This window comes from Cottoperca gobio, chromosome 1 (genome assembly GCF_900634415.1).
Source record: "Cottoperca gobio chromosome 1, fCotGob3.1, whole genome shotgun sequence".
Lineage (NCBI taxonomy): Eukaryota > Metazoa > Chordata > Actinopteri > Perciformes > Bovichtidae > Cottoperca > Cottoperca gobio.
This window is the reverse complement of record NC_041355.1, coordinates 9,496,615-9,523,750: the sequence shown is the minus strand read 5'-3', so window position 1 is coordinate 9,523,750 and position 27,136 is coordinate 9,496,615. Positions and strand designations below refer to the sequence as shown.

Below are 27,136 nucleotides of genomic sequence, written 5' to 3'. Positions count from 1 at the left end.
CACATATTTATACAATACACAAAACCAGTATTATAGTATGAATGTGTGTGAGTGCTCTTCACTGTCGTCTAGCTCTGTGAAGTTTCTCTCTCTCTCTCTTTCTCTCTTTCTCTCGCTCTCCCTCTCTCCCTCTCTCTCTTTAAAGGTTTAAAACAGCAGTCGTTTTGCTGTGTCGCATTACACAACTTGTTGCTCATGCTTCAACATCTCCAAAGTGACACAAGGGAATGCAGCAAATGTGCAGTTTGTAGATAATAATAATAATAATAAGAAGAAGAAGAAGAAGAAGAAGAAGAAGAAGAAGAAGAAGACGAAGAAGAAGAAGAGAAGAAGAAGAAGAAGAAGAAGAAGAGAAGAAGAAGAAGAAGAAGAAGAAGAAGAAGAAGAAGAAGAAGAAGAAACATATTGTTAAAATGAGAGCTGTGTGTATATGGTTATGTGTGGTGTTTTGGATGGGCAGCCCTGACAGAGCAGCAGCAGCAGTGGGACACAGACTCAACGACTCCTCACTTCTGGAAGAGGGGACATTTTCTTACCCGGGTCACTTACTTAACGTTTCGGGGCAATTGGATAACCGGACGTCTAGATTATTCCTCCTGGACATCGACGAGGGGATGCTGGAGGACTGGCGCTCTCTGGCCAGCAGGAAGCGCCGCGGCGGGGAGTCGCAGGACGGGAGAATCAAGGCGCTGCTGGTGGCCGCATACTCTCTGATCATTGTGATCTCTCTGTTCGGGAACACTCTCGTGTGCCATGTGGTGGTGAAAAACAAGCGCACCCTGTCCGCTACCAGCTTGTTTATTATGAACCTCGCTGTGGCTGATATCTTCATCACTGTCCTAAATACGCCCTTCACCCTGGTACGAGCACCTCTTTACATTGAATAGCGCTTGGAAACTGACAGGTGGGAATATAGCAAAGCCCAAAACAGTCCATTAGGCTGCTCTTGTCTTTACACTTTTGAGAAACAAAAGCGGGAACACTTTCGTTCATTGATTTAGACTGGTTAAACTTTAAGGAAAAATATTGAAATAGGCTAGTATTGTCTCTTAAAATCACGTTTCAACACAAAACTAAAGATGGGAAAGATCTCCTCCCCCCATCCCCGCTACTTCCTTAAGACATGTCTGCACAACGATGCATTTGAGCAATTATGCATTCAAATTTCTAATTGAAGTAAAAATTAGCCTAACAATAAAAATATTTTTCTTTGAAAGTAAATCTATTTATGCAGAATGGCCCATTTCAGAATGATATATGCTAACATTGAATTATAATTCGTGACACATTCATGTGTGCTCTGATAAAGATCAGCCTAATTGATTTTCTTTATACACTGCTATATATCTTAACTTAAAATACTTTCCACCACTGGAGCAATACCTTCCCTGCTCAAAGTGTCTAGTAGGGCTATTATTATTATTATTATTATTATAGTGTATTATCAAGGTACATTTGTGTGTGTGTGTGTGTGTGTGTGTGTGTGTGTGTGTGTGTGTGTGTGTGTGTGTGTGTGTGTGTGTTTGTGGAGAGAGAGAAAGAAAAGTGAATCAATCATTTATGATGACTTCATAAGTGTTCAAGTGTTTTAAGTAGTCATACATCTATCAATCATCACAGGAACTACACTTAACAGTGTCAGTTAATGTCTTGCTTGATGGATGAGGTTAGTTAATTGATAGGTGTACATAATCCATGTGTGCGTTCCCTCAGGTCCGGTTCGTGAACAGCACCTGGGTGTTTGGAAGGACAATGTGTCACATCAGTCGCTTTGTACAGTACTGCTCCCTACACGTCTCCACGCTCACACTCACCGCCATCGCACTGGACCGTCGGCAGGTTTGTCTACATCCGGAGATGAAGCAGTGATGCTCTTCATCACAGCTCGATACCACTTACTGTGTGGTGTACAGAACACTATACTATTACTGATATTCTACCAATACTTTTGTGTGGTAGTGGTTGGATGGTAAATTGACTTATATAGTGCTTTTCCAAAGTTTGCCATCACTCAAAGTGTTTTTTAACACATCAGCCTTCACCTACATTCATACAAGGTGCCACCTCCTCAACAGTAATCATACACACACTCACGCACACGCACACGCACACGCACACACACACACACACACACACACACACTCACGCACACGCACACACACACACACGCACACACACACTCACGCACACGCACACAGATACACACACACACACACACACACACACACTCACACACACACACATAAGTTTTGAAAATGGATATTCTTTTAATTGTTATATTGAAGTGTCCTTTTTATATCGAGACGCAAGATAAATGGAGTATTTTTCTTGTTTTCGTTTTCTTGTTATGTTCAAAAGGTAACAATGAAACTATCAGCCAGAGAGACTTTCCCCCTCCACTCCTCTCACCATAGCTGCAACTCACGGTGAAGAGATACCTGAAACTGTGCAGGTTATAAACTGTAATCTCGTCTATTGACTTTTCCCTACATGATTCAGAACAAGGCAGAGTGAAAGCTCCTAATGCCAAAGATCTATCACCGCAATTCCTCTCCATATGATAAGCCCCCATAGGGTAGTAGAATGAGTAGTAAACAGGGATTTGAGACTCTCATGAAGCATCATTTTGTTTCACTGCTGCAAGTGTAGTATTTCATGGCTGTGATTTATGATTGTTCGCTCAGGCACTGTATTGTTTTTATGAAGCATGCTACGAACATCGTGCTTCAGAGTGCATTTCTGACAAGACTCACCCACAGTCCACTTAGTAGCTGTTCTGGTGCTTTTAATCGTATATCACAATCTTCATTCCACCAAAGCTCACTCTAAAATCAAAGGTATTCCAGTATGCATGCATTGAAGTGAACACTTCATATTCAAAGCCTGGTAAGATACAGTAACGATTTAGGACACGGCGACAGTGTGCTATTGCTGGCACTGTCCATGGTGATGAATTTGAATGGTGTTGAGATCAAAAATAATCCTTTTGGGTGTACTTGTGAATGTCAAGCCTTAAATGTACTGTCAGATAAAGGTAAGAGACAAAGGGCAAGTCTTTCACTCAAATATACTGTAGGTGTGTCTGATGTGAGTTTTAGCATTGAAAAGTTCCACGCTTTGGATTCCATAGCAATGAAATGACATGCATACAGCTCGATGGCCTTGAAAAGTTGCAGCTGCTGTGATATTTTTAAGACTTTAATCGCATCTTTCATGTCCATTGCCTCTTTGTGTCCAAAGGGTCCTACATACTGTATAACCCCTTTAGTCTGTGCTGTAAAAATCCCAAACAGATGAACCAGCTGTACTTCAACTTTGTAAATCGTTCCACCTCAGCCTAATTGCACATACACAGCATCTCAACAACTTTGGCTCAAATTGATTTTTATCAGCCATTTTTATTCTTAGACTCTTTACGACTCGACACACCCTTTCTCATCACCAATGACGCAGGGAACTAAAATTCTGCTTCATTAAATAAGCCACACCCGTTGATAAATAAAGGTCTTCTTTGTCATTTAATGCATCTGCCTGAATTTATGAACGGATATTTCTGTAAGTAAGTTGATATGTTTTCATTTTGTATACCGGAACCAGGTGATTTCCAATAAAGCACAGACAAATAAGCAAGAGGTTAATAAACAGAAAATTGAAAATTGCATTTGGCACTGGTCGCTTTGACTGTAAAAATGCTTTCAGAAAATAACATGGCCTTGGGTTAAAACTCTGCCTAAGCTCCTGTGATATTAGTTTGTGGATTTTAAATTACACATTTCAGGTAGTGTAATGGTTCACTGATCATGATTATATCAGAGTTCAACCCTGAGTAGATGAGTACACAGGTGTGGATGAATCAGGTATTTTATGCATTGATCGTGTGTGTGTGTGTGTGTGTGTGTGTGTGTGTGTGTGTGTGTGTGTGTGTGTGTGTGTACGTTTGCACTGACTTTGATCTGTGTGTGGTAATTTTGTTTCAGGTGATTTTGCACCCTTTGAGACCTCGCATGTCCCCGGCACAAGGCGGTGTTTGGATCGCTGTTATGTGGATAATGGCCAGCTGCTTCTCCCTCCCTCATGCGATCTACCAAAAACTCCTGACTTTTACATACAGGTAAAATGATAAACACTCGTACAAACATTTCCATATAGAGAAATCCAGTGGAAGTGTACAATAATATTGGTTGGCAATAGAGGTAGACTTTGGTTTCCATCGATGTGAAGCATATTCGTCGAGTGAAAGCCATTCGAGGTCAGCTGACTCTCATCTCAAATCCAAGGTAGTGTTCAGCCATCCATCAACACCGACTTCCGCCCTCTCGAACAATGTCTTCCGAAGAGTCATAATTAGGACGGCTGTTACAGTAACAAGGTGACAGCAGAATCTTGAATGGGAGGACTTTGATCTACTAAAAATAAAGACAAATATGTGAGAGATTACTGTTAGAAGGTAGGACTGAATATGCAAAGTCTATGTCAGAAAAGTGATACACAACTAAATTAATTAAATGATGGACCATCAGGAAATTAATCAGTAACTATTTAAAAGAAACTATTAATAATTTGAGTCAGATTTTAAGCACAAATGAAAAAAACTCTCTGGGTCCAGCTGCTTAAATGTGAGGATTTGCTTTTTGTTTTTGGTCATATGTGATAGTGAAGTGATTATTTTGAGTTATTCAAACAAAATAAGGTATTTTAAATAGGGCTGTCGAATTTCGATCACAGAAAATATTTACGCAGATTAATCGCGCTCTTAGATGCCCCATAACTCATAATAATAATAATGGGCAATATCACAATATTCTGCCATTTAAGAGACAAAACAATTAATCAAGAAAAGTATAACCAATAATAAAAAATAATAGTTTGTTGCGGTCCTAAACTCACCTGTGACCTAATGCTCAACTCTTTCACTAATCTGCTGTTCTTGCCTTCTCTGTGCTGTAACTCTCCTCACAAGTAAGGAGAAGGAGCGCAGCCTGTGTGTCCCAGACTTTCCAGAGCCATCAGAGGTCTACTGGCAGTATATTGACCTCCTGACCTTCATATTGCTTTACATGCTACCACTCCTCATCATCACCACTTCCTACACCACAGTGGCCTGTCGCCTGTGGCGCCACAACGCCATCGGTGACACCACAACAGCTCAGCATGCTGCCCAGAGAAGAAAGCGGCGGCGGACGCTGGCCATGTTGCTCCTGGTGGTCGGGGTGTTTGCCGTCTGCTGGTTCCCACTTAACTGCTATGTGGTGCTGCTCTCCAGCCAGGCCATCCAATCCTCTAACGCCCTGTACTTCTGCTTTCACTGGCTGGCTATGAGCTCCACCTGCTACAACCCTTTCATCTACTGCTGTCTGAATCCTACCTTCCGCCAGGAGCTGAGGCTCCTCTTCAACATGTGCAGGAGGAAACGGCGGGCGGTGGTCGGGTTGGAACCAGCGCTCCGCCCGGTAGCTGCTCCTTGTCACAGGACTGCCTGGCCCGACAACCACCAGTCCTCGAGACCCGGGTGTGACCCGGGCCATGCCTCCTCCCAGCAGAGTCAACCCTCCTCCAGTCAGTCCCACAACCTTAAAGATACACATGTGCTCTTCACCGCCAGGCAGGTCCACATAGGAAGAACTGACATCCTCTCTGTGGAGCCCATCGTGGTTGTGAGCTGACTGGAAACAACTGCCACAATGTGATGGGATTGTGGTGTTTGACATTCTTAATCCTATTTTAGGATTCATCTCGTTCCAAAGAGGACAGGAAAACTGAAAATCTCAGAGATGTATAGCTGGGCCTACACAGGATTTTAATGTAAGATGACACGACTTTTCTGAAGGCTTTAAATTGAAGGCTTTAAATTGAAGGCTTTAAATTGAAGATGTATTGTGTTTGTCAATCATGTTGTCACCACACAGGTTTCACTCAATTTATTCCTCAGCCCTTTAAAAAACTAGCACAATCTTTTACACAAGGATGCTTGTCTGTGAAGATTCTTGGAAACAGCAGCTACTAAGCAATCTCACCACAAGGTCCAGTTGGTAGATGTTCTGGAGCTTTTGACCATTTTTTAGATATAGTATTTATACGGTTGCAGCATTGACATTATAATGATACATCTGATATACATGCAAAGGATGTAATGTGATGCTAACTGGGCTCCTTCACATACATACAACTCCTTTTACTGCAATTTCCTTAACATTATATTCTTATACAAGAAGAGACTCAACTGTCCAACATGTCTTGTGAAATATAAGACATTGATATTGATGTTCTGATGTAGCTGTCAGGTCTGTCTCTGTCTTTCCTTTCAGCAGCCTTCACTGGCGGGATAGAAACGATGTTTGTCATCTCCCAAAATCTGAAATTGTGAAAAAAATGTATCACTCAAATGTGACAGGATCTGCTTTTAAAATATGTTTGCCTTAACTATTTTTGTTTGCTATTCTGCTTACAAAAACAGAATCTTCAGTGAGCATGCTGAGAATAAAATATTGTACACGTTTATTTTCAGGCCACTTCAAATCCAACCAGCTTTTCTTCCTTTTTTATATTTCTCATTCATTCACATTCAGCCAGGGGGGTTATAAAGTTTGCACAGGGAGAGAAAACTCACAAACAAAATGTTACAGCAGTCTACCTGACCTCACAGTATAACTTTGCACCATAGCCAGTATGGTCTCTTAGCTACTATAAAAGAACCTTTTCGCTATGGGACTTTGGACCGTCTGAAAGGAAAAAGTTGATAATCGTGAGAGAAATGGAGAGACAGCCTGCCGCTAAATTCTGAGTTCTCACAATGTGACTGCTGCAACGACCAAAGCCTACAAATCGCCTGAAGATGCAGAATAAATATGGTTCACTTTGTTAAAGGCTTGCTAAAAGCAAAGCTTGCAGGTGCATTGCACTGTGCATTTTGTGATTGAACATCAGAGCGTGCTTGCAGTTCATTTAACGTTGCTTAAGTGGACAAGGTGATTTCAGGAAAGCAGGAAGATTTTCCAGTTCAGTTGTTTTTCACCTCATACTACTACTAATAAGATGCGCTGTATTGTTGTACCTACTTAAAGTAAAAAGAAATAGTATGTGATTTGGAACGCAGCCCCTGGTTCCACACATCTATGCTATTCATAATCTGTTTCCTCTGGTGCAACAACAACTTTGGTCCATGTTTAGCAAATGAAAAACTTAGTAAGCACAGTTGGCAACCCCTCCAGATTTCCCCTCAACCCGTGTCTCGTGCTCTCATTGGATGTAGCTCTCTAGTCTCACTATTGTTGGGAACTGGAAATACTTTAAGTGAGTGGAAAATCAACCATTGTTACACTTTTCACTTTTTTCATGTCTTCACAGGCCTGATTCACGCTGACACCCTTTGATTAGTGTGAATTGCAAAGTGGAATAAATTTAAAAAAAAACGTGCAGAAATTGAATTGAAAAAAACACCCTTTTGAAAACCGTCGTTAAATGTGTGAGAATATTAAATCCAATGAAATTTTTTTATACTGCATTGCTGCGTGGCTTTCAGAACACCTGGAGTAAAAGAGAACTAAAGCATTGCTGAGAAGAACATGCACATTTTTTATCAAAAATCATAATGGTTCATTAAAAACAGTGTCTTTATGCTCATTTAGTGCATTCATTGTAGCAGAACAACATTGAAAAGTAAAAAGTAAAGTAAAGTAACGTTAAACAACACAGATGTTTTGGTCTTATGACTATCACAGTTGAAAATAAATCATTTTGTGGTTGAAAAATATGTGTTATATATTTCCAGTTTTTAAGGGTTTGTCATTACTGTGTACCAGCTTTGTAAAAATAAAATGGAATAGGAGACTTCAGTCTTTCTCTCAGGCTTTTCACAATCCTGCCTAAAATGCACAGCTAAAAACATGAATGGCAGTGTAAGATGCTGAAAATATATTGTTGTGCTGTGTTTCTTGTAAAAACAAAAAAAGTCTATGTCTAAGAAAGTGAGAACAGTAAAATGTGTGTACATGTGCACAGTTATGTAAAACAAAAACATTTTCTCTTTGATTAATGAATCAGTAGTTTTATTTTTGGTTTGTTGGTTGGCTTATGGTCAACAGAGGAAATGATCAATATGGCAAAATAAATTATTTGCAACTTTATGTCTCCTCCTGTAGTTTTACAGAGTGAATTGTTATATGTGAGTAACATTATGTGTTTTTATATGTCTGTCTTTGTCTTTAAGTGTCTGCTCTTTGTCTTTGTAAATGTTTGACACTGTCATGACTGGATTTGTGTTCCTGTTTTATTTTGTAGAGTTCACCTTCCTTGTGTCATGTCTTGTGTTTACTCCCTGTCTTTGTGTGGTTTCCCGCCATCGTCAGCGTCTGCCCCGCCCCTGATTGTTTCCACCTGTTCCCACTCACCTCTTGTATAAATTGTCCTGTCTCCCCTTGTCGTGAGTCAGTTCGTCTGGTCATATCCTTGTCATAGCATGTGTAACTTCCAGTGGTACATGTACCAGTGTGTTTTTTCAGTGAAGTTTGTATATCTTCCTAGTGAGTGCTTTGAGTTAATATTCTGTTTTACTGAAGTAAAGTATTGTTTTTTTACACTTTACATTTGTGTCCGGAGTCGTGCGTTTGAGTCTTCCTTCCCTGTGTCTGAGGCGTCACAATCACCCCTAGTGGTCCTTGGAGAAGTTGGTGTACACTATTATGTAGATGATAAGATCATTAAGGACAGAGTGGGTATTCTCCTACTGTATGTATTTCAATGGCTTTTTGGCTGATAGGTGATAATACTGTAAACTGACAGAGAAAGAGGTGGGTATACTAAAATATAATAGATACAATAAAAACTATTAAACTGGATTCTATGGTTTTGAAAGTTCAGCCCTTTATTACTTTTAGAGTAAAAATCAAATAAGTCTAATAAGATGAATACATTAGATTTCATTAGACATACTGCTGCTCTACATATCCCCTAAAAAGAAACACAGTAGACGGTAGACAGTACGTAAGAATATTTTTGAATACACTCATGAGACAAGGCCTATACTTTTCTCTTGATGGAATTCATATTTTTCCACGGGGCGGTAAGCCTGATTGACAACACAAATAGTTGGTGTACGATTCTCCAGATATGCGACCTGAGGGACTAACACACAGCTCATTTTCTGGCTGGTGGGAGAAAGAACTCCAATCCAATAGATCAAAGCAACACAATGTGCAGTGCAGTGCACATGTGACCATTAAGAAAACAGGATTATTATTTTGTTTTTGCACAGCAGGAAGCTATATTCAGTGAAAAATCTCTGATGAACCCACTGTACGTTACTTGCCCAGTATCAAACAGCAGACAGACAAATTTAGCACCTAGACTTGGGAGTCAGTCCTCCAAAGAAAAAAGGCAGCATTTTGAGGTTAAGTAGGTATAATGTTTACCATATTTAAATGTTTCTATTTTATGTGTTGAGCCCCTTTCTCCCTTTCGTCTACCGGCAATAGGAAAGAAGCCTATCGCTTATTTGTAGTGGGTTTTCTAGTGTTGCCTACGCCAATTCTGGTAGAAAAAAAGGTATTAGCATGCTAACTTTTGCAGATAAACAAGTACAGCTGAGGCTAATAGGAATGTCATTAATACTGTTGGTATATGGTAACTAATTGGAAAAAGGTAAACTTTACCTGATACTGATGATAGATGTACAGACAGGGGATCCCCAAAGTTAATACATCACAATTCAGTAGTCAAGATAGCTCTCTGAAAAACACCAACCTCATGTTGGTATTAAAAAGTCTATGGATCACAAAAATCCGTTGATTCATTGTCTGATTAAATGTTCATGGTAATCCATCTAAAAGGTTGTGGAGATATTTAAATTTGGACCAAAGTGTTGAACTGACAGCAATTAATCTGAAATTAGGTTGCCTATCAAAGTTGTCTTTGGTTGTGTGTTTGGACTCACTGATGTGTTTAACTGTTGATAATAGTTGTTGGTTGGGTTTGCTACAGGATATTGGGTGACTTTGCAGTTCTTTTTTTATGAGATTTGTATAAAATCCTGACAAACATGCTGCCGGGATGCTGGAGAATTGCATGCATCGTTGAACGGGGCTCCTGGAATAGATTAGGCCAAAGACCCCAGGGACGATTTAACTCAGCCAATCGTGAGGCAAGGAGGAGGCGTCAGGCATAGTACATAATTTGTGTTTGAATTGTATTTAAAATAAACATGAGATGTCATATTACTTATACAGGTCAAAATACCATAAAGGTTTCTAGCTTTTAGTCAGATCTTTTCAAGCAAAGCTGAATGTCACCGAAAGGGGGATAGGGAAATGAATAGGAACATACTGCTTTGCTTTATTCTGACGGAATGACACATGATTTATCTTAATCAAATTGTTTTGATTGCTAATGATTTAAAAGTGCGCTATGAGTAGAAATCCAGATTTACAATATTTTTTTGCATTTGGAATAATTGGGTTCTGAACGGGTCGAGGAAAAGTAGCAATACCACAGTGTACTTTTTATTTTATTTCATTATCGTGTGCTCGCCACTTCACTTCACTTCACTTCACTTCGCTTTACTTTGCATGTTCTTTTGTTGTAACAATGTAAATGTCCCCGTTGTGGGACTAATAAAGGATTTCTGATTCTGATAAAAAATACTGTCACAAGCCTTTCTTTGTCCTACTGTGATTGGTGTCTTTTAAAAAGGTTTTCAGGTCCGAATTGACTGATCTGGCTGAACGGACTTGTCTAAGCTTTTTTTTCTTTTAAGTGGGGAGATGGCGAGCCTCACCTCAAATCGAGCCCTGCCTACAACACTCAAATGTTCTATCTTTAACTAAAGTACAGAGAACTGAACTGCTCTTACATTACAGCTGCAGGCGTCTTCTTCCAGCTAATGTACCTTTATTTCACTGATGGAGGACCTTAATAAGGAGAGGAAAGGTGAATAATACCAAATAGGTTGTCTAAGAGCTTGTGAGCTGAAAAGATCGTCCTGACCAGCATGCGGTCAACATAATGCCTCCATTTACAGAACATTACTGTACACAATGAGTTGCATATAAACTGAGGGATGATGGGACACTCAGCATGAGTCAGCCATCATTTGATTGTGCCAGCACTGACCTGCAGTGCATTTGGCCATTAGGAAAACAAGTTGTATACCTTTTATAAAGACGGAAAGAAACATACAGCAGCACACAAGTTTAATAAATTATCCACGTTTTACCCATATTCTCCTCCACACTGGTTCCCATGGTCACCAGTGGGGGACTTGATTCCTCACTGACTTCCCATTTGTAAACCCTGCATCAAGCCAAACACAGCTGCCAGGTATTGTTTGGGCTGGTGTGTGCTTTTACCTTTGTACTAGGGTATACTGAAGTTGTGTCTGTCACTTATTGAAAATAACTGCCACTTCCAACAAAATGTCAGCGTGCCGAGAGCTACCAAACCTTTTGGAAATGTTTTATTCAAACAAAAAAACTGAAGAATAACAGAATCCTTAAAAATGCCTTTAATTAAACCGTAAGACAAGTGTTGCAGCGTTATGCTGTCCATCTCACCTGAGAACGGAGAAATGTCTAGCTGATTCCTTCCCGAGTGATGTTATGGAGACAAATCTAGCCAGAGGCCTCGCCGCTGTTTCTTGTGTCGGAGCGTTCTCTGATGCAACCCAGGGCGGGCTTTGGCCGAAAGGAATGAGCGGAAGCCTCCGGAGGCTGCATTACGCACAAGAGGCTGCATGCCAGGCGCTGCCGGAGACATCAGCCTCAAAATGCCACGGTTTAGGTGGCGAGGGCCGAGTATCCTACTACCAGAGCTCCATAGCACAAATATGCTACTCGGGGCAGCCCTACTTCTTGTGTCATTCTGGCGCCTCAGAAGGCCAAATGTTTTCTGCAATATGTGATGGATCAACCATTGGAAGTGGGAACAGAGTTTAAGTTTGTAACTCATTAACAGCTGTGTTAACCTTTGTTTTTTCTGTACTATGTCATCTCACAGCAGGGACATACGGTCAGGGGAGGCAAAACTAATAACAATAAAATAAATATAAATGTATATTTGTCCACTGGTCTGTGCTATAACTGCATTTTCTGTATGATTCCAATAATTTTGATCATTTTTATAGTCAAAATCGCTAAATATGCGTATCCTCTGTTCAGATACAGGAGAGATGCGAGCTGAGGCAGCGACGAACTGAGCCTCCCCTCGGATTGCACAATCCCTCGCAAACTAGGTTGAGCGCATGCATTTGGCGCGTGCCTGTTGCTATCTCTCTGTATGTCGCCAATATAATGTTTACAGACACTTTTATTATGCGTCCTGACTTTCCATAGTCCAGTTAATGTATGTAATGTATGTGTGTAACATCTTGCTGATGTGACATAAAGCCACAGTGAAAAAACACCAGGTGAGGCAGACAGTACTCCGCCGCACTGAAGAGGGCGCACGTGAGCCCACAGGTTCATGTTGCTGCTGTTCTTCTACTAGAGACGGTAAGCGACAACAAGCTACTGCTAGCTAACGTCAGAGTCACGTGCACTGTAGCACCGTTTAGTTTAGTTTCTTTCTCTGACTGACGGCCAAATATGGAAGATTTTACAAGTAAAGGAAAGAACACAATTGTATTGAAAATGTGATCTGACTAAGAGAAAACAATCCAATATTAAAAATTAAAAACAAAATTTTGACCTTAAATAAAATATAATTTAGTTAATAGTGCAGTCTGTATTAAAATTAATCAAAGCATCAGACTAAAAACACTATGGAGGGTGCCGAGCAAATACATGTACCTCTGAGCCGCTATAAATGTAACCTTCTTTTTTGGCCATATAGCCTGTGTACCTTACCTGTGTGTGTATAAAGAATGCTGATATGAGATATGAAAAATAACCAGTAGTCAATGTTCATGCTGCCAAGAAAATGGTTAATAAGCTACTCAGTTGGGTTCATATAGTTGTAGATCTGACTCTGAAAGAGTTAGTGCCTCCCCAGCCATGAACCTCACCACACGTCACTGTCTCACAGTCATGTTTTTTTCATTTGAACTATGACGCCTGTTTTACAAAGGTATGCAACATTGTTCATTCCTTAAAGACACATGTACAGAAGTTTGTGTGTTGACATGTGAGAGAAAATGCGAGAATGAGCACTTGCTTTGATTAAGTCTGGAGTAGGGGGAAGGGGATTAAGTTTAACACAAGAACATGTGTTTTCTAAAAGCTTCTTATAATGAGAGGTGGTAAGAAGCTGATTTTTGTTAAGAGTCTCAGAAAACGTAAATGCAGAGAGACTGTATCAGCATGGCTTTTCAATCATTTTTAAATCATTTTGGTAAGAGGTTTGATTAATAATGTAAACATGCTGGTAGTATTGATAGTCTCCGGCAGAGTTTCTGAAAAGAGGATTTGGCCTTGTGTAGACTGGCTACTAAGTGCATAAAAAATGTTGTCATTGTATAACATACAGCTTTGTATAAAACTGATTTTCTTTTATTAGAGTTTTCCTATCTGTCTTGAATCCACTTTTTAATGAACGAATATTATGTCTCCATCAAGTAATCCAAAGCACCACACTGTAGCTGTAGTGCGTAACTCCGCAAACGTTTTCTTCTACAAGTGTCCAATACTGCTGGAGATTGATAGTGTCACTGCATCAAGCAGCATTAACATCATCATTCTACATCACAAAGAGAATGTAAACACATTTACTGTGGGTTATATAACTGCATAATATAACTGTAACTGAATGATTTATTATTGCCTTGATTGATGGGTGTCGTAGCTTTGGCAAAAATGTGGCAATCATATGACAATTAACTTTTTTTAACTGAAAACAAAGTTCTAAGACGCAAACAAGGACAATACCCAAAAGGTCACAGCTATTTAAATGCATACAGTGCCATGGATACGCATTACTACTCCTCTACGCTGATTGAATGGTCGCAGTGGTAGCAACTTGTTAATAACAAGGTAGCTAAAGTATAACCTGCTTTATTATCCATTTTACTCCAAATAGGACCATGATTTACAAAATGAACATCATGCTGTATTGAAGAAGACTTGAAACTAGCGATTGAGACCATAAACTTGTTAGGAAAATCTTTACTCAGGCAATAAATCATGTGAGAAGTCGGGTCATTTTCTCATAGATTCCTATCGGACTTCTTTTTGCAACCAGTGGAGTTGCCCCCTGCTGGCCATTAGAAGAAATCAGGTTTAAGGCACTTCCGCATTGGCTTTCCTTTTCAGACCCAGAAGTCGCCCCTTGGTCTCCGTGCCTCGCCTCAATTCGAGCCCTGCCTGCAACACTCAAATGTTCCCACTTCCACAAAATAAAAGAAAACTTCACTGAACTGCTCTTACATTAGAGCTGCAGGTGAATTACTGGGACTCACTCAACCTGCTTTAAACTATTGAACCTTTCTCAATGATGGAGCACAAATTAGGATTCAGGATTTCAATCAGACTCTCATGACAGTTGGAGGGTTGTTTGGTCATTTTCAATCAAATATGATCAAACCATTTCCACACAGTCCTCATGAAGCAGGTTAGCTGAGCCCCAGCAGTGAGGCTCGGTGCGCTCAGAGGTGAGACAGGCTTGAAATGTTCAATCAGATGCGGCAGTGAAACACTGATTAATTTACTCTCACTGCTCAGTTTTTACTTTGATTGTAGCTCAATTAGTCATGAATATTTAATGTAATAGAAAATGTGTTTTACTTTTTGAAGCAAAGCTTTCAGGAGAGCTTTCATTACCTAGAATGCCTCATTTCAGTTGATTTTATAGTAGTGAGGGCAACCAAAGTGGAACCACTGTATAAAAAGGAAAATCAAGTTTTGAAGTACGACCAATGTTTATATTTTTTCTACAAACATTACTAATGCAAATAAACAGAAATGTTTAATAGACTGAGTTATTATCTAACATAACTTCCAGTATTAAGAGTGATTCAGTTGTTTGTACAGTGGACAATGGATGTATTAAAGAGGGAAGGGGGCCCACTGAAGCCGTGTATGTATATCATCCAGATTGGTGTACTACAACACTTCCTATTAATGAAAAAGGACATTAAAGAAGTTAAGTTGTCCATTAAGCCTCAAAGTTCTTGTCGAGGCAAAGAAAATACAATTGGTTATGGATTAAGAGAGAACTTGTTTTACTTTATTTTAAGTCTTATTTCAAATGTACATTTGTAATGGCGGGAGGGGGGGGGGGGGGGTAGATGGGTAATTGTTGTATGTCATGTTTTAAGCTACTGGATGCCTGAATTTCCCTCGGGATAAATAAAGTATCTATCTATCTATCTATCTATCTATCTATCTATCTATCTATCTATCTATCTATCTATCTATCTATCTATCTATCTATCTATCTATCTATCTATCTATCTATCTATCTATCCATCTATCTATCTATCTATCTATCTATCTATCTATCTATCTATCTATCTATCTGTTGTGTTTTTCCTAATACACTACACAGTTGGGTTCATCTACCGGTCAATAGAGAGAGAACATCTTCTAAGTAGGTTTCACACCAGCCTCAAAATTCAGCTGTGGTGGTTTCCACTTCAACACGTCCATCTGCTCTGATAGTTTCCAGCTTTTTAATTGATCTGGAATGCCTTGCTGACTGACCCATTGTAGAACATGTCCTGTATTTTAGTTTATCCATAAAGTCATTGCTTTGTGCTCTTGTAAATCACAGTTTTTCTATTATCTTCATGTCAGACACATGTCTGAAAACCTAAGATGTCCTTGGCCCTGCTCACCTTTATAAGTGTTTCTAATTGTAAATTCTATCTGCTGTTCCTTTTTTCATAAAGTGGACTGACATTTTCATTTTATATTTTACCTGCATGCCGTTTCTCACTGAAGTCACAGTCAATTAAAACAAGCACGATGTGGGCGACGGACAACCTTTCCTCCTGAACCTGCTCGAACATAACGTTTTCAGCCAAGCCATTACTAATTGACAAAATTATGCTGCATTTAAACTACATCTTTGTTTTTCTTGCTTTACCTCTTCTGCATCTTGAAGTCAATAGGAGGAAATTGGAAATGTTTCTTTAAATGTTTTTATTTGACACCTTATGTCACTTTGTGGTTTATATGCGCAACTGTTGCTGATGCAATTAAAACAAGCCCTTTACTTTTATTCACAGCTGTGTTGAAGTATTGACTGTAGAGAAAAACGTGGAGTCTAAGAGACAATGAAGACTTGCATCTCAGGTCAAAGAGTCAACATGGCATTAAATACAATGCAAAACTCTGTTCTCCACTATAATGGGTAAATCACTGTGGCAGGCAGTGTAATAATTAACAGCTGCACAATCGAATTTATAATTGGCTTCTATTATTTCCAACTTGTATATTGTACACTGAAGAAGGTAAGTCTTTTTATAATGGCATTCCCTTTTTGTGTGTTCTCTGACAATGGCACCCCTTATTAGTATTTTTACACCCTTCATACCGACTCTCACTCACACACCAACACTCATACTACACTACACTCATACTCATTGCCTGTATTGAGGCATGTAAACTATGTACTACTACTGTAGATTATCTTGTGATGGGATCACACCATCCGCAATGCCAAATCGGGCGCTGCCAATTAATCAACCTTTAGGGGTCATTACTGAGTCTCTCTTCACTATTTTCATATATTTCATAGAAGGCTTCATTTCTCTCCTGCCTTTGTAGAAGCCATGAGAATAGGACAGCCGAGGTCTTTGACATCTGTGTTTGCTCCTGAAATATAGACATGGAGTCCCTGAACTGGGACACAGCTCCGGCATGTGTTGTTTATTCTTCTGATTGAATCCTGTCCACAGATCTATTCATCAGACGTCCCCTTTGAGTTTTCCCTCTCTAGCCATCTGCACAATATAGCATTTACTGGGTACAATCGTCTTATTCTTCCTGTTTTAGAAAAATGGTCAGAGCTGGGTTATTTACCTGTTTGTTTCTTTTTTATTTATTTCCTTTTCAAAACAACGCTCTTCTCTGGTTTAATTTAATGTTATTATTATTTATTCTATTTCATCTACCTGCTGGCAGTTGTTTGCCTGACTACATTTGTTAGTAGTATGCTAGTACACAAGTACTTCACTGTAATAGACTTGGCAAACGCTTTCTTTTGTTTACCATTGGATCCTGAAGTACAAGACCTGTTTGCATTCACATACAAGGGACAGAGATTCACCTACAACAGAATGCCACAAGACAGCCCAGTTCTGTTCAATCAAGCTCTGAAAAGGGACTTAACCATGTTACGCCTAAGGTGTAACTCTGATCCAGTACGTTGACGACTTGCTGCTCGCAGGTACTTCTGCTGAGTCATGCCTAGAAGCTACAGCTAATCTCCTCACATTACTTGTAAGAGCAGGATACAAGGTGAAGAGAGAGAAAACACAAGTCGCCAGAAGATCAGTCACCTTCTTAGGAAGACTAATTTCTGCAAACAGCCTGACCTTCACCAATGCACAAAGGACCTCAATCTTGTCACATGGCAAACCAAAGACTGTACAACACATGCTGGCATTTCTCGGTCTGGCGGGTTATAGCAGAACTCATGTACCAGAGTACGTCAATCTGACCCAAACTCTCAGAGACATGCTTGCGGAAGCAGGAAACAGAAACCTCACCGCTGAACTCATCTGGTCCACAGAAGGCGAGGAAGCCTTCACCAAGACCAAGCAAGCCTTGGGACAAGCTGCCCATCTCTGCTCCCCAGACTACAATGCTGATTTTCAGTGTCCAGTAGTTTTCTTTTTTATCCTCCTGTAACTGCATTTCAGCTCACATTCCTGCTGTTTGTGAAAACAGCACAACATACTGTAGCAGAGAGGAGCAACTAACACGATTTGCCAGATAGTATCATAAGTATAAATGTGGCAGAGCCATGCAGTCAGGAAATATAGCTACTCATTAATTACATTGTTTTATCAGGTTTACAGACCAATATCTAAATTCAGTGAAACGAACCACTTTCATTAAAAAATGTATGTATGTATTTATTTATGTATGAAACATGTTTTTAATTAAAACTTCGGCCAACAGTGATATGATAGAACTCACCATTTTCCACGGGGACTTCGATCAACTTAATTGCGGTCTGTATAAGGTCTCCCAGTTTTCTTTTCATGACACACTACAACCTTCACCGCTTAAGTGAAGTGTTTCTTTTTTCTCCTGCCACCATTTCTTTGCTTTTTCTAGTTTCACATTTAAACCATCAATGATCCATTTCAGAGAATCCTTGCCTGCGAAAAGTAAAACTGTTGCCTTGATAAAGCTAATAGATTTAAACACACTTATCTCACTCAAACGCAACACACATTTAGTCTCCCTTTCCTATTAACTGTTTTCCTAATCTTGTTCTGAATTCTTGTCTACTGTAAAACAGATCCATGTTTCTCTTTCTTAAACTTTTCCTATCCCCCCAAATCCCTCACTTTCTCTTCATTCTCTCTCGTCGTTTACGCCTAGACCGATGCTGAAGAGGTGTCAAGAACACAAATAAAAAGCCTCCACATAACGACCACCTGAGAGGAACCGAGCAAGATATTCAAACCAAAATATTCCTCTTCTAAAAGCAGACAAGGACACACCAATTGCAACTCAACTCCCTCAACAGTGGGTGTTATGAAAATATATGAACCTAATTAATTCATGACCTCGAGCGAACAATTTTTGAAAATGGGCAATGGACACTCTTGTCTCTCGTAGATGCATGTTAGCAGCAAGAGAAGCTTGCCTAGCCTCTAGCTGTGATCTAACTTGCACATAGAGACTTGCCACTCAATGGAGTGGGTGGATTCAAAGGTCTTGACCCAGGCAACAAAGAGGCAGCAACATAACTATTTCATGTACAAAACCCTTTTGAAGTGAGATAAAAACTTTCACTTGAGGTTTTGTTTTAGGTTCTTTTATGAAACCTAAAAAACTGATGTGTATGACAATGTCAAGGACTGCAAATAGCTCTCAAGAGTGACATTAGTGGACCTTTTTATCTAAAGGCAAATATCTCAAGTGAGTCATACCTAAAGGTGAACACTGGCATAGTGATTGTGTTCTGCTTTAAAGTAAAAAGAACGAAGGACAAACATACCGAGGATTTCATAGCCAGTGTTGGATTACGTTAATATTTACAGTTCACATTGGGAGCACGGTTGAACTAAAACGAGCTGGAGCACCAGCATCGTTCTCGTCCTCTATACGGCTCGCCACTAGTGTTGTGGAGGTGCAGGTGTTTTTTAGCTGATGTTCTTGTAAGCGATTGCTTATTAGAAAACGTAACTAAATAACTCATTACTTGAATTTCAAACTAATGCCTTACGTTGATCGTTACAACTAAAAAGTAATTTAAATACTCTAACGTGGTCATAACATGGGATTGTTATGTCAGGCACTGATAGGTAATCTATGAATGGATTGAGACCAGTATAGAAGATCCATTGGTGAATGCTACCAAATGCTACATATGTTTTACTTCTGGGAAATTGTGGGACAGTTGGGTTTAAAGGCACCTTTGACAGAGCTGGGCTGGGTAACGAAAGCAAGATAATGAGTAACGTAACACATTACTTTTGCTGCATCGAAATAAGTAAAGTAATGTTATTCCCTTTTCAATGAGTAATGTGTAGCCTAATGAGTAATTGATTAAAATGTTCAAGGAACTTGCCAAACAGGAAAGAAAAGTAGGGAGAAAGTGTGGAAAACGAGAGGTGTTTTATCATTCTGCTTACATGTTGGTCAAAGATATGTGGAATATGGAACAATCATGAATACTTGTTTTGTAAAATCTAATCATAAAAGGATTATTCAAAATATGTATAATGGCTGTTTATATTTAATTTAATATTTTACTTACTTTAATGGTTTAAAGTAAACTGAACATATTTCTTCAGTAGACTGTCAGAGCGGCCCACAGTGTTGTGCGAGCTGAATAAAAAACAGAGCTGTATAAAAAACAGAGCGTGGCACATTAACTACAGTAATCATGACTTTGCATAAGTGCCAAGGAAAATGGTAACCTATGAGTCACAAAAAGCGTGGTAATTATTTGGCACTGGAATGCATTAGTCCATTATGACAAGAATTTGTAAGATCTCAAGCGCTTTCTTCGAAAATGTGATTTATGGACTTCTGTGGCTCTAATACAAAGTTCTGTCTCATGCTGGCAAAATAACAAGATGCACAGTACATTTCTGTGAATGTTCTGTAACAAGAATACCTGCTGATAATATTTTTAGCAGAGAGAAACATGTGCCATTAGAGTATGTTTTTAAGGTAATATTTCTGAAGGACAATTATGGGAGTAATGGTTTTCTGGTCAGGTCACTTCTGTACTCATAACCCTGTAGCTGCATATTCGTTTCGTTAGATGCGTCACTTCGCTTGGTTTGTTTTTTCAAAATAATATTTATTTCCAAAATAATATTTATTATTTATTGTACAGAAAAAAAAAAAAAAAACATACAAATATTAGAAAGAAATGTCTTTATACTTCACTTACTCTGTGTGATTACTACTAACAGGCAATATGGGTATATAATAGTTATTTATAAATAAATAAAAATAATATTTATTAATAAATATTATAATATGTACATGTACATGTACATGTACATATTGCACAGTTGGTGTACGCCTGGTGTTTCTAGTGTGTATTTCAGCTCGGGACTACCACCTATACCCATCTTCAGACATCTTTTTCAACAGAGAAATTCTGGCGGAGTGTATTTGCTTCAAATTCAGTATATTCAGACCACTATTACTCAGTGCCAGAAGCACTTGGAGTGATTCTTCACTGTTTTGCAAGAACAATAAGAGAGTTATCTTTTTAATGAGACCTAAATCATGCAGCTGTTGCATATGGTTGAAGAGCAGCTTTCAATTTACTTTGTTATGTCGTTTGTAGGTATTTTCGGATAAATTCGCCCCACTTCCTAAGAGAAAGTGCACTTTTAAAAAGGCAGTTGCTGGCCTTGAGTTTATCTTATTTCATATCTATTCATTGTGCAATGATACAAACTGTATGTCCATACAGCAGTTTCTAAACATTGCCACTCCATACACTTTATGGAAGCGAATGCAGGGGGCATACCAATAATGTCAAGTTCTATAGGTGCATTATGCATTGGAAAAGGCTTTTTAGTAGCCAACCTACTTATTATGTAAGATGAAGTGAAAGGAGACCATTGGAAAAGCTTCCCAGAATGAATAATGTATCTCTTCTGTCCTCTCAGAGAGAGTGTTATCATCAATAAAGCTCAGGAAATGTAGACGCCTCAGATACCCGAGTAAACTGAGGATGACGCATTTGTTTTGTGCCATTTATGAATAGGATCATTTAAAAGCAGAACTGGGGCAAGAGAATGGCGAAGCTAGCTCAGACGTATAGATGAAGAGTAGGGTACTTGTAATGGAGTATGTTTGCATTCTTGTATTTGTACTTTTACTTTAATAAAAGATCTGAGTACTTATTCCACCATTGCTCCGGTGTGTATTACAGTAAATAAAGAAACAGTATGTTTAATGTGTTGTTATGAATTAAACATTTTTTAAGAGGAATTTCTTTTTTTAAGCCACAAACTTGCAATGATAAATTATTTATGGTTAATTTTATGCAAAACTAAATGCAGCTGCATCTTTTGAACTACAGTTGAATACTGATCAGCCTACTGCTGTAACACCTAGTGCATTTATCCTGTCTGTACACTATCCAGGTGGCTGCAAACACTTTAATAAATAACCTCTGGGGAACTAAAGAAAAAGGCCAAGGTAGACCATGTAATTCTAAAAATGTTTCCTTCCACCTGCTCTGTAACTTCCATAAATAAGACTACATCTCTACTTTTCTTGGTCTCGTATTTTACTAAATAACCATTTCTTCTAGAAATGTTTTGCAACAGCAAATACATTTATAAATAGAACTTTCAGGAAACAGGTTTGCACTTTTGCACTCTGCAGGTTTTCATCTTCAGTATTATGATAAATGCCTTATTCTTCTCTTTTGTTGCAGAGTAATATACATATACACCAAGAATATTTAGTTCCTCATTCCATACCTCACAACCCTACAGCATCAGAACTTCTACCTTTTTCATGTTTAAAGAACCGTAAAGTGAATATATAATGACAACCGTTACATCTCCGCCCTTGCCAAACGCGTTCTCACAATGTTGATTAAGCCTATCGCCGCCAGGGAAAGCTACATGTATTTTGCACCATGCACATTTCTTTTACCTTAATTCTTCCTCTGAATGCAGAGTTTCTTTCTTTCTGGAGAATCCACTCCAGAAGCTTAGCTTCTGTAGTGGCATATATGTTACTTAAGCAAAGTATTGTGTATAAATATCTATAATAATGATTTTGTAACCTCATAATGATGTAAGACAATCAAATGTTTGTGTATCTGTGCCAAAGGTCATCTATAAGTGTATCCTAGAGGGAAGATGGGGTATTGAATGTTCCTGAGGGAGGGGGAGAGGAAGAGAGGGCAGAACACCTGGTCGCCAAAGGTGCTGAGACAGGCAAATATAACCCCCACCGAGGTGATAAACACGCGAAAGGCCAGAAAGAGACACACCACCCGATCTGAACAGACTGATGTCATCTGCCAAGTGGTATGAAATGTTTAAGAATGAGACAGGAGTGGTCCCATTGTCTGACGAGTTTGATGCACTAAACAAGACTATAAAAGAGGAGACCCAAACTAACATAGGGATCTGCGATATCCCTGGGGATTTTGTGATCAGAGAGTTTGTTTGACCTGATGTAAAATAAACTCCATTTGTATTAATTACCATTTGACAACTCCTCCAGCGACTAATTTTAAGTGTTTAAACTAGAGATCAGAAATATAATTGGATCGTGAGAAAATACGAAAGATTAAGTGTCTGTGAGCAGAGGTGCCTACTACCCTCCACCTGGCCCGGTGAAGGTCACCTCTGTGCCACTTCACTTCCTCCATACTCCTAACTGCTGTTCGGTCTCTGCCATACAGTACATATGGTAACTACTCTCATTTCAGATTTAAATTCCATTCAGGCTCCATTAGTGACACATGTGTCAGATTGCTGCCCAGCCATAAGTACAGAACAATTTCCATGTGCACACGTGAACAAATGAATCAATCACATTATGTAAAATACTGAACAAAAGGCGACACAGCTCAAACAAGAAAACACCAGAAAGAACGAGATCGCGGTTACAAGCGACTGAAATGGGTTTTCTCAGGCGGGTGGCTGGCGTCTCCCTTAGAGATAGGGTGAGAAACTCCGCCATCCGTGAGAGGACTCGGATAAGCGGTAGACGATGGATGGATGGATGGATGGATGGATGGATGGACAGCTCAAACAGGTTAAAGCCCTCTTTCAAAAGAGAGATGGTGAACCATCGACTGAGGCATTACTCAATTGTTGAATGAACGAGACAATTCAGAGTCTGCTTACATCTTTAAGTATCAGATATTTCTGATATGTTATAGATCTGATATAGAAGAACTGTAGCTGTTAGTATGGTTCTTGTAAAATCACCAGGACTCTGCTTCATTCCTTTTTAAGGATTTTGTCATCCTCAGCCTAGACAACTGAAATCTGTTGACCTTCATCCGTTACAAAACTCTGGGAAACAAGCAGGCATGTGTAATAACAACATATTGTCTGTGATTTTATGGTTGTAACTTCCTCCTTGCTTCTATTTTCATGTGATATAAAAAAAAACAACTAAATGTAAGTAAGTTATTTTTACCTTGCTCTCATTGTGAAACTTCAAAGAGAAATCTCTGAAATGTGAAATATTCTATTTCTGAGTCATGGAGGTTTTCTCATTTTTAATGAGGACATGTTTTTGAAGGCTTTTAAGTTGTCTGAGCCTAAGGGTTGTGCCAAATACCTGTCTGTAATACATGATAATTGAGGCAAATGTCTGCTTAATTATCTGAGTACCATAACTACCTTGAAGCTTAAAAGCCACTCTATAGCTAAATGCTTTACTCTGCAATCATCCTTACTGATTGTTGCTGGCTGTTATTTCTACATTGATTTGAACCGTAGCTTAGAAACAGACAAGTAAGTAGCATCAGATCTAAAACTAAATGTCACAGCATCTGTTTTTTGACAAGGCTCTGCTAAAGTATCGCTGAATAACACAACACAAAGGACAGTTTTCAAACATTTGGGAACCAGGACTAAAAGGATGAATTCCATCATGTCTAAAAACATGAGGTGTTGCCTAAATATGGAAACATTTCAGTCATACAAAGAACTGACAAATATGAAATACATATCTGTTATCATGATTGGTAAAGGGACTGGATGATGCATTATCTCTTAATTGTGGCATTTTTGCAACAAAGCGTAAATAGCTCATTTACTGTAAAGGACATGTTACAATTTGGAGTCAAGGTGCATTTTGCTCCCTCTTGATTTCTTTTAGATCATCTTCTTTCAGCCAAGAAATCTCATTACGCTGCTCCGATTCTCCGGCCAATCTCTCGCTCCATCGTCCCTCTCACTCGCGAACAAGAGGTACTTGAACTCCTTCACTTGGGGTAAGGGCTCATTCCCTACCCAGAGTAGGCAACCCACCGGTTTCCTGCTGAGAGCCATGGCCTCAGATTTTTGCTGATCCTCATCCCAACAGCTTCACACTCGGCTGCGAACCGATCCAGTGACTGTTGAAGGTCACAGACCGATGATGCCATAAGGACCACATCATCTGCAAAGAGCAGCGATGAGATCCTCAGGCCACCGAACTGCAACCCCTCTCCTCCACGACTACGCCTCGATATCCTATCCATGAAAATCACAGGATTGGTGATAAAGCGCAGCCCTGGCGGAGGCCCACAGGGAACGAGTCCGACTTATTGCCAAGTATCCGGACACAACTCTCGCTTTGGGCGTACAGGGATTGGATGGCCCTCAGAAGTGACCCCCTCACCCCATACTCCTGCAGCACCTCCCACAGTATCACCCGGGGGGCCCGGTCATACTCCAGATCCACAAAACACATGTAGACCGGATGGGCGTACTCCCAGGTCCCCTCCAGGATCCTTGCGAGAGTGAAGAGTTGGTCCGTTGTTCCACGACCAGGACGGAATCCGCATTGTTCCTCTTCAATCAGAGGTTTGACTATCGGCCAAACCCTCCTTTCCAGTACCTTGGAGTAGATTTTACCAGGGAGGCTGAGAAGTGTGATACCCCTGTAGTTGGCACACACTCTCTGACCCCCCTTTTTGAATAGGGGAACCACCATCCCGGTCTGCCACTCCCTAGGCACTGTCCCAGACTTCCACGCAATGTTGACGAGGCGTGTCAACCAAGACAGCCCCTCAACACCCAAAGCCTTCAGCATTTCTGGACGGATCTCATCAACCCCTGCGGCTTTGCCACTGTGGAGTTGTTTGACTACCTCAGTGACTTCCGTCAGGGAAATTGACGATGATCCCCCATCAGCTTCCAGCTCTGCCTCTACCATAGAGGGCGTGTTAGTCAGGACAGGGGCTTCCTCCAGACGTTCCCAGTTCACCCACACTACCCGTTTGGGCTTACCAGGTCTGTCCAGAGTCTTCCCCCACCCCTTGATCCAACTCACCACCAGATGGTGATCAGTTGACAGCTCCGCCCCTCTCTTCACCCGAGTGTCCAAAACATGCGGCCTCAGATCAGATGATACGATCACAAAATCGATCATTGACATTTGGCCTAGGGTGCTCTGGTACCACGTACACTTATGAGCATCCTTATGTAAGAACATGGTGTTTGTTATGGCCATTCCATGACTAGCATAGAAGTCCAACAACAAACGACCGTTCAGGTTTAGATCATGGAGGCCGTTCCTCCCAATCACGCCTCTCCAGGTGTCTCCATCGTTTCCCACGTGTGCGTTGAAGTCTCCCAGCAATACTACGGAGTCCCCAACTTATGCCCCCTGCAGGGCCCCATTCCAAGAAGGTTGAATACTCCGAACTGCAGTTTGGGGCATAGGCACAAACAACAGTCAGAGTTTTCCCCCCCATAACCCGAAGGCGTAGGGAGGCGACCCTCTCGGCCACCGGGGTAAACTCCAACGTAGCGGTGCTCAGCCGGGGACTTGGAGAAGCTTTGCCAAGTCTGAGAAGTCAGGGTTATTTCAGCTTGGGTTAGGGTTATAAATACAAGTTAAGTATCATCAACATTTTTTTTAACAATAATTGTAAAAACAGACATAGTTTCTGAAATCATAGAGATTTGAATGTTACAATGTTTATTTTATTTTTCTCTTTTTCTCAAACTTAATTTAGAACATGTGTCACACATATGATATGAAAATCATAACCAGACATCCTTTTCATCATTATTATAGTGTATAGAAAATGTACATTGTTAAACAAAACAAACAAATGTACAATAGTTACCCATTCAGTGAAATTAAAAGTAGTAGAAAAGGGAAAGGAACAATAATAAAAAGATCTGTATAATAAAATTAGGCAGATTCACAAATTAAAAGCATAAATATGGAAAGAAATACAGAAGTAATTAGCTGCATATGGCATTTATTTAAATCCCTTTGAAATAATTTAAAATAATTGTTCCTATTTCTATCTTTCTTTATATTTATAGGTTTGACACAATCAATGTAATATCTATATTTAATAATGAATAAGTAGGTTGGCTAGATGGGAGATATTTTGAAACATGTGTGGTTATAGACATGACATTCACCCAATAAATCGATTAAGCTTGAAAATAATCGGGAGGTTAATTGATTATAAATATAATCGTTACTTCCTAGTCAAAATAAATGTATGAAGTAAATAAAATAAATTATACATAATAAAAGTAAGATAGCCTATGTAAACATAGTAAATAAACAATAACATCAAAAAGGTATATAAACCTTAATCAGGGGCTACAGAAAATAGTTATTTAAAATTTAAGATTGGAGGTTACGTTCACTTTTTTTGGGTGAATTCATCTATGTTTGTGAAGGACTTTGCCAATGCAATACCTCTGAATTAATGATAAAATCAGACACACAAAGTTTTGCATATTCTATGCATTAATTTGTGACTGTGCTTTCATGTTTAATGTTTTGCGCTATGGCGATTCCTCGTGATGAAAACGTTTGGAACAGACGTCATAGGTTACTCCATCGTC

General features: G+C 39.6%; 1 protein-coding gene across 1 annotated transcript; it reads left to right on the top strand.

Annotated features, from left to right (window-relative positions):
• The first annotated feature begins 200 nt into the window (after positions 1-200).
• Positions 201-8,260, top strand: LOC115012039 (probable G-protein coupled receptor 83). The gene is made up of 4 exons (XM_029437494.1): positions 201-860; positions 1,714-1,839; positions 3,978-4,111; positions 4,961-8,260. The coding sequence occupies exons 1-4, from the start codon at positions 414-416 to the stop codon at positions 5,661-5,663; spliced, it is 1,410 nt and encodes a 469-aa protein (XP_029293354.1). The 5' UTR covers positions 201-413; the 3' UTR covers positions 5,664-8,260.
• The last annotated feature ends 18,876 nt before the right edge of the window (positions 8,261-27,136 follow it).

Bases quoted from the DNA above. Each gene is read 5' to 3' on its own strand.
- LOC115012039 (XM_029437494.1), top strand. From the start codon at position 414: ATGAGAGCTGTGTGTATATGGTTATGTGTGGTGTTTTGGATGGGCAGC. The intron at 861-1,713 runs GTACGAGCACCT...GCGTTCCCTCAG, and splicing joins TAAATACGCCCTTCACCCTG to GTCCGGTTCGTGAACAGCAC. The intron at 1,840-3,977 runs GTTTGTCTACAT...ATTTTGTTTCAG, and splicing joins TCGCACTGGACCGTCGGCAG to GTGATTTTGCACCCTTTGAG.